This window comes from Cebus imitator, unplaced genomic scaffold (genome assembly GCF_001604975.1).
Source record: "Cebus imitator isolate Cc_AM_T3 unplaced genomic scaffold, Cebus_imitator-1.0 Scaffold193, whole genome shotgun sequence".
NCBI classification, from domain to species: domain Eukaryota; kingdom Metazoa; phylum Chordata; class Mammalia; order Primates; family Cebidae; genus Cebus; species Cebus imitator.
The window spans coordinates 1,076,106-1,087,449 of record NW_016107508.1 but is presented as its reverse complement, the minus strand read 5'-3'; the positions used below and the strand labels follow the sequence as shown (position 1 = coordinate 1,087,449).

Sequence of the window (11,344 nt, the reverse complement as noted above, 5' to 3'; positions counted from 1 at the left end):
CCAGGATGGTCTCGATCTCGTGACCTCGTGATCCACCCACCTCGGCCTCCCAAAGTGCTAGGGTTACAGGCATGAGCCACTGCGCCTGGCCTACATCTTTTAAAAAATTTATTTCATCCAAGTTTTCTGGCTTTGAGCTTGGAGAACTTGCACATTAAAACAACAACAAAAAGCACCAAAAACTTATACCAAAATTATACTTTCAGGGATCATCTCTATGGTTTGTTACTAGAGAAGTTTCTGTGAATGTGTAGAACACTGGCAATCGCAAGGCCAAGGCTCAGCATTCTCACCTAAGCATGAAGTTAGCTCTTGATGTTGGTTGGCTGCAACTGCCATTTGCCATTAATGTCCATTTTTCTCTTCCTGTGGTAGAGGAAAAGGGAGAGAATGCACTTTGAGTGGTTTCTGGTTTTTTGCTTGTTTGTTTAAGTTATACCTAAGTAGTTCATGGTTTGCATGTTATTGTAAGTGGTACTTTTTAATATTTTAATTTCCAATTGTTCATATGTAGAAAAATGATTGAGTTCTGTTTATTGATCTTGTATCCTGAAATCTTGTTAAATTCACTTATTGTTTCTAATAACTTTTAATATATTCTTTGGGATTTTCTACATGGATAATCTCTCATTTTAGAATAGAGATAATTTTATTTCTTCTCTTCCAATATGGTTTTTTTTTTTTTTTTTTTTTTCTTTTCTTACTCTGTCGCCAGGTGCCAGGCTCGAGTGCAGTGGCACGATCTTGGCTCACCTGGAATGCTGACTTTGCAGCTTCTTTCCTGTACCTGGTAGACACACATTCTTTTTTTTTTTTTTTTTTATATGGTTTTTTTTTTTTTTTTTTTGCCCTATTTTACTGGTAGGACCTCTAATATGATTCCAGTGTGATAGGAATTGTAAGAGACGACATCCTTGCCTTGTTTCCAGTTTTAGGGAAAAAACATTTGGTGTTTTATGTAGGTGCCCTTCATCAGGTGGAAGAAATTTCCCTCATTACAAGTTTGCTGAGTTTTTATCATTGGTGTCAAATCTTGTTAAATGATTTTCTGCAAAAATAAAAATAAAAAATAATTTAAAAATGATTTTCTGCATCTATTGAGATGATTATAAGGGTTTTCTTATAATTTTCTGTTGATATGATAAATTACATTGATTCATTTTTGAATTTTGAACCAGTCTTAGAATCCTAGGACAAACAACACTTGGCCATGATGTATTATCTTATTTATATATTCCTGGATTCATTTGGCTAGTAGGTTTCCTAGGTTGTCAATCTGGAGATTTATTTTCTTTTCTTGTAGTGTCTTTATCTCGTTTTGTATCTGAGTAAGGTTATCATTATAAAATGAGTTGGGATGAGTTCCTTGTTTTCCTATATTCCAGAAGAGTTTTTGTAGAATTGGTGTCAACTTTTTATTAAATATTTTGTGGGATTCACCAGTGAAGATACCTGGGCTTGGAGTTTTCTTTGTGGAAGGATTTTAAATACACATTCATTATCCCTTAAAAGATTTAGGAATATTCAAGTTTCTGTTTCTTCTAAAGTGTTTTGGCAATTTGTGTCTTTCAAAGAAAGTGTCCATTTCATATAAGTTGTTGAATTTGTGGACCCAGAGTTGTTTGTGATATTTCCTTCCTATCCTTAGAATATCGAAAGTGTCTGTAGTGGTGTTCACTATTTTATCTCTAACATGAGTTACTTGTATTTTTAAAAATTCTGTATTAGTCTTGCAGAGGTTCATCAGTTTTTATGTTTCAAAGAGACACCTTTTGATTTTATTAATTGTGAATACTGTTTTTCTGTTTCTAATTTCATCAATTGCCACTTTTTATCTTATCCTTCTACTTGCATTGGGTTTAATCTGCTTCTTTTTTTTTTCTAGTTTGTTGAGAATCTTTAGATCAGGGGTCAGCAAACTACTGACCCCTGATCCTGCCTACTGCCTATTTTTGTAAATAAAATGTTATTGGAACACAATCATGCTCATTTATTTATGTGTCTTCTATGGCTGCTTTTATGCTACAGCGGTATAGTTGAAGTAACAGATATCATATAACATACAAAGCCCCAAATATTTGACCCTTTACAACTATCTGACCCTTTACAAACTCTTTACTATCTGCCAAACCCTGCTTCATATACAGCAGATCCTCCAATACCCTCATTTCATCAAACATAATTTTATTATAATATTGACGAGGAAAGAAAGTCAATTCCTAGCCAGGGCCACTGTCTATATGGAATACACATGTTTTCCCTATGTCTGCGTGGGTTTTCTCTGAGTACTCTAGTTTCTCACACAGCCAGAAATGTGCATTTGGGCTAATTGGCGTGTTTAAATTGTCCCCATATAACGAGCATGAGCGTGTGTGTAAATGCACCTTGTGATTAAATGGCTTACAATCTAGGGTTGGTTCCTGCCTTGTTTGTGAGCTGCTGGAGTAGGCTTCCATGACTGAACTGAAATAAGCAGACTAGAAGATGAATGAATGAATGATTATAAATTATTATAAATAAAAATTTATAAAGTATACAATAATCATACAAACAAATGCATGACAGTAAATGATGCAGTACAAAAGCCCTCAGTAAGCCTGCCATGTGTGTTATTATTTTTAAACTGCATATGGTAGAGGATGCTCCTTACAGATGTTGCTTTACAAACATTTATTCCTTGGTTTAACCCACCACTGCCATGACCACCAACACTTACTTATTCACCAAAAATTGAGTAAATAATTATCTTACTTGTTTTTGTTAATCTTTTTAAAATCAATGCATAGCTCACATTTATTTCAATGTTTAATATTAGAATTTGGCGTCTTTATTAAGAAGTTTGGTGATGTTTTTGTGACCAGACATATGCCATAGAGACTTAATTCTTGTTTATCTCAATTTGCCTATGGTAAAGTTGGTTCTATTATACATTGTTTTGCTTAAAGTCCTAGTTTCCAAGAATGTATTGACGATGTTAAGTGAGAACTTACTATAATTGATTTGGGATTTTTTCTTTCTAATACAAGTATTTTACTGCTATATATTTCTCTCTAAGCATTACTTTATCTGCATCTGATAAATTGTGATGTTGCGTTTTCATTTTCTTTCCATTAAAAATATTTTCTTATTCCCCACAGCACTTTCTCCTTGACGTATGCTTCTTAGAATTGTATTGTAAAATGTTCAAATATTGGAAAATTTTCCAGCTCTCTTTCTGTTACTGATTTTTCTAGCTTATTCCATTATGTTTAGAGGGTGTATTTCATGTGATAGCAATTCTCTTTAACTTATTAAAATGTGTTTTATGGCTTATTTAGTAAATGTCCCATATACACTTGAAATAACTTTTGATTTACGTATTTTGAAGCTCTGTTGTTAGCATGTCTATACTTAGGGTTGTCATGCCTTTATCATATGTACTGATGCTCTTTATTCCTGATATTGCATCGATCTGAAATCTCCTTTGTCAGGTATTGATATAGCTGCTACAGCTCTCTTTTCATTAGTGTTATATATTTTTTCATCCTTTCGTTTCAAGACAACTTTTGGAGGTTGCAGTGAGCTGAGATTGTGCCACTACATTCCAGTCTGGGAGACAGAGACTCTGTCTCAAAATAAAAATAAAATAAAATAAAAACAAAATAAAATCAGTGAGTAAGATCTAACCCAAAAGTACCCACACCTCATGATGAGAATATAATCATGTGGGAGAAGACAAAAGTCTAAGAGAGTGGAGGAGAGATGCACATGAGGAAAGAAGGACCCTGGGACTGAATTATCAAGATGGACTTAGCTGATGTCTTTAAGTTCCACATACTCTGAGCCCCTAATCAGTGGTTTGAGACAGCATCATATTTGGTCACAGTAGGTATATGCTATGTCTGGAATGAGAAGAAAGTTCAGAATCCTATGGAGACTGTAGACCCTCAACTCTATAATAATGAGGTGGAGGGTACGAGGATGCTAGAGCTCTAGGGAAGCTCTTTTCTTTGTGTCATTAACCACACTGCAGCAAGACATGGCAAAAAATTATTCAAGTTACTAGTTTAATGGAAGGGCCAGAGTAGCTACAGGAAAGACTCCATGAAAACATCCAGCTGACATGGAGAAAATAAACATTCAACCACTGGAGTAGTTATGGTGCCATGCTCAAGAATTGGTAGAAGAAAGTCATTCTCTCTGAGTGACTTGTAAAAGACAATCTTTTTTCACATAGAGGACTAGAAAGTTCTATCAGTATCGATCCTATTCCATCATGTAGTATTAGGGCTCCTTAAAAATATATAGCACACCAATGAAAAAATGGTGAATCGTAACCGAATCCAGTCAAAGGGACAACTCTTATAGGCTACAGGCTATGTCTATTAGAAGTTGAATACATATAGTTTTAAAAAGATACATTTTCAAAGTGAGACATCATCACTTCAGTCACTTATCTTAATGAATAAATCTTTATTTAAAATTCAAATAACAACAGTTTTAACAGCCAACTATCTCTATTTTCTGTCTTTATGGAGTGCTACTATTGTTCTCACTGAATTCTTGAATTACACGTAAAACAGATGTATAGGCACATAAACTACTTGAATAGGTTTGTCTGGAGCTTTGGCATTGAACTTCCAACTCTGTAGCTACCAGTTAATACTATTCACATAGCCTCTTGGCTGTTTCATATACATTGTTCTCTACATTAGCCACATTATAGGTGAGATCAATATTTCTGATGTGTTTAGAATGAGCAGTGATGGCATCACCATCAAAGAGAAGTGCATGCTAGTTAATAGTGTGTGGGAAGAAATGGAGTTGGGTTAAAACCATTCTGGAAGACACTGGTTGCACTGCTAATAAAAGAATCAAATGCATAATTTTTTCTTATATTTAATCATTCCATGTACCATTACAGAAACCACATTTTCTGGCTTTCATCAGTACTTACTGAAAGTTACCTAAAACCTGTGGATCTTCAGGGCTCTTATTTTTATATTCTAAAACTTCAAGAAAGTTCTGCATATACAAACTTTGAACCAGTCCCACTAAAGTTCTGTTAAACCACTTATCCAGCAGAAAATTGGCTTCATTCACTGTGTTAGCTAGTAGCACAGGAATCTCCTTTTGTAAAATCATATGATGTTCTCTCAAACCATTATCTCTCCCAAAGTCCAGGAACTGCTTGATGGAGAGTGGTGACAGCAAGAGGCACAGATAGCAATTGATGAACTTGGGCATTGGCTGCTTTAGTAGCTACCAGTGTAGCCATGACAGTGTTGCCATGACAGTACACAGTCCTGCCTAGATGCCTGGATGGACATGAGGGCCTCTGCAGCCATACCATTTGGATCAGGCGTGTTCTTCATGAATGAACCCCTGTTTCAGTTTCAGCCTCAGCCTTGGCCTGTGGGTGCAGCCACTTCAGCAGCTCCCAGGCTGTTGGCTTCCCCAGGCCCTATCCATTCTTTTACTTTTAACTTATTTATGCTTTTACATTTAAAATGAGTTTGTTATAAATAGCATATAGTTTAATCTTGATTTTTACATCTAATCTGTCAAATCTCGTCTTTTAGCTGATATTTTAGACCGCTTACATTTAATGTAATTGTTGATATGGCTAGTTATATTAAAATCTACCACCTTTCAGGTTGTTTTCTATTTGTTTAGTCATTTCTGCTTCACTTTTCTCCTCTTTTTCTGTCTTCATTCATATTAATTCTTTTCTATGATTCCGTTTCATCTCCACTATTGGCTTATTAGTTGTACCTTAAAAGTTTTTTAATTATTAATCTTAGGGTTTCTATGATACATTTAAATTAATTGTGGTCTGCTTCACAAGAAGAGTCATAATTTGCTTTTTATCAAGTCCTACAGCTCTAAGAGAAAAAATTATGACCTAAATATTAGTATCTAGATTCATCGCTATGGCAGTAAGTTCTCTTCACAATTCTTTTTTCATTATTTTATAAGCAAAATGTTTATAGGGAAAACATATGAAATTTGACGTATAAATGCTAACAAAACGGTTGGGAAAGGAAAGGCTATCATTGTTGGTAATGTTCACATATCCTTAAATTTCACCAACATAACATATGAAAAAATAGTTGACTATTTACCTTTTGTTTTCAAACAGATGTTGCAGCTGTAGAACAATGGTTAGTAAGGATCACTTTACATCATGGACTAAATATTTATGCTACTGAAGGAACTCTATTGGATTTTATTCGAGGTAAGTGCCAACAGACAAAAGTAAAATGGAATTCATATATTCTTTCAATAAACTTTGACATCTGCTGTATGCCAGATTCTGTGCTAAGGTCCTAAAGATTTTTTTTTTAATTAAAAAAATAAATAAGAGATAATCATGACTCTTGAGGCACTCACAGTCTGATAGAACAAATAATTAAATACATGTGGGTAAATTATTAACAGAAATCTCCAGAGTGCTATAGAAATATGGAAATACAGACCAGGCATGGCGGCTCATACCTGTAATCCCAGCAGGTGTTTGGGAGGCCAAAGTGGGCAGATCACTTGAGGCCAGGAGTTTGAGACCAGCCTGGCCAACATGGTGAAACCCCATTTCTACTAAGAAAAACATACAAAAATTAGCCAGGTGTGGTGATGTGCACCTGTAGTCCCAGCTACTTGGGAGGCTGAGGCAGGAGAATCGCTTGAACCTGGGACATGAATGTTGCAGTAAGCTGAGGTTGTGCCATTGTATTCCAGCCTGGGCAACAGAACAATACTCAGTCTTTAAAAAAAAGAAAGGAAATACATATTTTACTGTGGCCATATTGAGGGTTATATAAACAATGGCTTATAATGTTGACTACATTTACTTATTCCAAAAAAGTAAGTAGTTTTAGGTAGTTTCCAAAATTAAAAACAACAAACAGTGAATCAGTTATTCAATAGTAATTGCAATATTGGCTTTGGAACTCTGATAGTTTGATACCCTGTGCTACTTTTTAAGTACTACAGTATCAATATAAAATTGTTTTTATCAATTTTTAAAAGATCTGAAATCTGATCCATTTCCAAATTGAGATGTACCCAAAATACCACATACTATATTAAAATGTTAACTTACATTTGTTTAGAATAATGTACTGAGGTATAATGGCAGCAAAAAGCTTCACAAATCAGTAGATCTTTGAAAGCTCCAGATGCAGAGATGAGATTGATCTGTTTGAGGAACTGAAAGGAGACTTGTGTTGCTGAAGCATAGTAAATGACAGGGTGGTGGATAATGAGTTTGGAGAAGCTGGCAGGGCTCTTGGTAAAAAGTGTGGACTTTCTTGTAATTATAATTTAAAGCCATTGGGGTATTTTAAGCAGAGGAGTAATAAATTCTGATTTATCTTTTATAATGAAAAGATCACTTTGGCTGCTGTGTAGAGAATAACTCTTGAGGAAGGACAGCAAGAATGGAATAAAGGACATTGGTAGCAGTTGTTGCAATAGTCTTCTTGAGAAGGTCAGGAGTTGATAGGCTGTAGCATTAGCAGTGGCAGTAGTGAGCAGAGCCTTCAGAATGCATTTTGGAAGTAGAGCTGCTGTGGCTTCTTGGTGGACTAAGGTGGAGGCAAACAGAAGTAACAAGGATGATACCTGGATTGATTGATTCCTTCCTTCCTTCCTTCCTTCCTTCCTTCCTTCCTTCCCTCCCTCCCTCCTTCCCTCCTTCCTTTCTTTCTTCCTTCCTTCCAATGGAATCTCACTCTGTCACCAGGCTGGAGTGCAGTGATGCGATCTCAGCTCACTGCAACCTCTGCCTCCTGGGTTCAAGCAATTCTCCCTCCTCAGCCTCTCGAGTAGCTGGGACTACAGACATGCACTGCCATGCCCAGCTAATTTTTGTATTTTTAGTAGAGACGGGGTTTCACCTTGTTGGCCAGGATGGTCTTAATCACTTGAGCTCATGATCCACCCACTTTGGCCTCCCAAAGTGCTGGGATTACAGACGTGAGCCACCGCGCCCAGGCTGATGCCTGGATTTCTTACTTAAGCATTCAAGTAGAGGATGTTATCATTCATCAAAATGCTGAAGACAGGAGGAACAGACACTGGGAAATGAGAATCAAGAGTTAAAGCCAGAGTCAGAAATCTTTATTCATTACTGAACTCAAAAGAGAGTGTAAAACCTTGTCTCTACTTTTTTCCTATGCAATCCACACCCCAAACCACTTGTCTGTTTCTGTCTCCTCCATGCCACTTAAACTGCTGCTAATCACAGTCACCACTGACCTTCATATTGGTCACTTTTCTGTCTCCTTTTTAGCTTCTTAGTAGCGGTCAAAACTTTTAATCACTTCCCCGTTCTTAAAATGCTTGAGATATAGTATCTGACTTCAAGGACCTTGTATATAAGTAGGAGAGCATTGTCAACTCAGTGCAGTGATGTCCAGAGGTAAGCTGAAATCTCCCTGACCTGGGTGTGAATGGTCTGCAAACACATATACACCCTGAAACATCAGCTGCTTTGCCCCAAATTTCTGTGAATTCTGGAATGACTTCCTGGTGAATTAGTGTAGTTATAGATCATGTCTCTTTCCCTCGTTGGCTGTCTCTGTGCTGCCCTATGTCAACCCAGATGAAAAGTTAGCTTCTCTTCTTGCTTTGCACAAAGTGGAAAAAAAAAATCACATAAAGTCTTTGGATTTGTAGCAGATTTTACTGAAAGTTGGGGAGATAGAGGAGAATGTAAATAGCTAAATAACTGGTTATTAGTTATCTCTGCCCTTAAAAGTCCTTTGACTGTTTTTGAGATTCAGACAGCAGTAGTCTTTCCGATTGCCCTGGCTTACTTGTTGTATTCTTTATTTTCACATTTTTTTTTCCAAAAGAAAAAAACCCTACCTTCTTTTAATGTATGAAAATTTGAATTTACCTAGCTCCAATCCTGTGCATATCCAAAAGTAAAACATTTTAAGTTTTAAAATTTGTGAAGCCTTATCTGATAAAATTCTTTCAAAAAGATCACTGTCTATCCTGGTCTGGCGAGGAAGAGTGTACCTTTATTCTAGTTACAGTGAGTGCAGAGTCCTACTGGAGCACCTGGGAGCAGAGCCTCACTCATTCTAGGGCTACATGGAAGGCTTCCCAAAGTGGGAGACATTCAAATTGAGGACTGAAAAATAGGGTTGGGAGAAAACCAGATACTCAAAGCCCCACGAATTGGAGTCTATAATGGGAAGAAGGAAAGTGAAGGAACCAAGAGGACGACAGATTCTGGAAGGCCTGGTTTGCACATGAAAGACCTTATTCACCACTGGTGCTGCCGTCCTGCCTGTGCTGCCCTGGAGATGCCTCACCTCTGATTGGTTTTTCTTCTTCATCTCATTCCCAACTTCTGTCTTCCAGAAATCCTTCTAGGTCTCTTGGCTGCTAATAACTGTCCCTGTTCACCACTGCTACTCTGGATTTATTCTCATTTTTATTTACCTACTGTTGTTTCCGTGGGATTCGGAAGGGGACAAAAAGTAAATGAGTGGGCTCTTGAAGCAGAAGTTATAAATGTATTCTGTGGTAGAGCAATTCCATTTATAGGGATAGATCCTGTGGCAAATCGTATTTTTCAACTGTCTTCCAGAAATATCTCTAAGTCTCTTTCCCACTAATGATAACTGTCCTTGTTCTCCACTGCTACTCTGGATTTATTCTCATTTTTATATATCTACTGCTATTTCAGTGGGCTTAGGAAGAAAACAAAAAGTAAATGAGTGGGTTCAGAAGTTATAAATGTTAGTATTCTGTGATCCCGCAATTCTATTTCTAGGGATAGATCTTGTGGCAAACGGTATTTTTCAAATATGGCCAAAGCAGCTTCTCCCATTCCACATGCTCTTCTGCAACATAACGTTGCCAAGCCCCCATCAAGGGGAATTAGACTTTACTCCTTCTATCCGGGAAAACAGCAACTGACCTATTTTTAACCAATGCAGAGTGAGGTAATATACCTTTTTTGAACTATGGAATCATTTCTTTACATGGTTCTTTTAAAACCTTTAAAGGAAAGTAGCAGTGTTCCATTTTCAAGTGTGCTCTCACAATTTAAATATCCAAATTTGATTTCCACAGAACCAATTCTTCAGTGGACTCCTGGGAATGTGATTTTAGAAACAGAGATCAGTAACATATATCCACATGTGGTAGATCTCAAAGTGACAAAATGCCCCTGTGCCAATGATGTGGCATTACTAGGCTTCATTGTGGACTCGGCGGTTAAAGGTAGGTTTACAGCATCATTGAATGTTAAAGTCAGCATTGTGTATTTAATAATGGTAATATTTAACTTGCAGCAGAAATAAATGCATAAATATAGGGGAGGAAAGTTGTTTCCTAAAAATACCTAAAAAATTATCCTTCAATACTGTATCTTGTCTACTTGCAAATGTGATATACTAAGTATGTTTTTTTGCCGTGACTTTTTGCCATGTTAATCATGAATTTAGCGTGTCTCCTAATTTCATTTATCCCATACCCTCCATTAATATATTACTTTCTCCCAGAGATTATCCATTGTGTTTTTAATCCACTGCTATTCCTGCCATGTATAAACAGATTGTTGTTCCTGAAATATCACATTACTTTGTTTATGTTTGCATTTTTTTCATTACAACTGTAATATCTGAGAGCATACATATAGGAAAAAAAACAACTGTTTCTCTCTATATTAATTTCATGACACTCTAACACCAAATGTATGGATTTTCCACACCAAGTAATTCTCCAGTTTTCTGTGGATGACCGAGTAGGTATCCTATGATTTAATTCAATTCTGGCACTAGCTATCTGGAGTTAGCACAGACCCCCACCCCAACAACAGATTAAGGGCTCAGTCCCGCAAGTCCACAAGACTGTCCCCCAATTCAAATGCCAGTCACAAGTCCCACGTTGTAGTTCTAATCGACTAATTATAAATTGGGGGGGGTCCCACAACGCCTTCTTTGAGTTCAAAAATTTGCTGTAACAGCCCGCAGAACTCAGGGGAACATTTATTAGGTTTGCCAGTTTATTATAAAGGACATTACAAAGGATACAGTAAGTAGATAAAGAAGTACATTGGGCAAGGTCCAGAAGATTCCCAGAAAAGGAGCTTCTGTCCCCGTGGACTTGTCACGCCACACTCCTGGTAGGTAGATGTGTTTTAGCATTCCAAAACCTGCACTGTAAGGATTTTTATGGAAGCTTTATCACATAGGCATGATCAATTATTTATTCAGTCTCCAGCCCCTCCCCACCTCGATGTGCTGTGGGGCTGAAAGCTCTAAGTTTCTAATCGTGGCTTGCTTTTACTGGCGACCAGCCCACATCTTTTTTTTTTTTTTTTAGACGGAGTTTCGCTCTTGTT

The 11,344-nt window shown here is 36.9% G+C and overlaps 1 protein-coding gene and 1 non-coding gene across 2 annotated transcripts in view; both read left to right on the top strand.

Moving 5' to 3' along the window:
• Window positions 1-11,344, top strand: part of CATSPERB (cation channel sperm associated auxiliary subunit beta) — a 152,208-nt gene that overhangs the window by 23,383 nt on the left and 117,481 nt on the right. The window contains exons 6-7 of the mRNA XM_037745163.1: window positions 6,122-6,217; window positions 10,072-10,221. Coding sequence (XP_037601091.1) covers window positions 6,122-6,217; window positions 10,072-10,221 — 246 coding nt within the window. The remainder of the gene's footprint in view (window positions 1-6,121; window positions 6,218-10,071; window positions 10,222-11,344) is intronic.
• Window positions 191-406, top strand: LOC119473924. The gene has a single exon (XR_005203191.1). It is a non-coding gene; the product is annotated as a small nucleolar RNA U3 (small nucleolar RNA).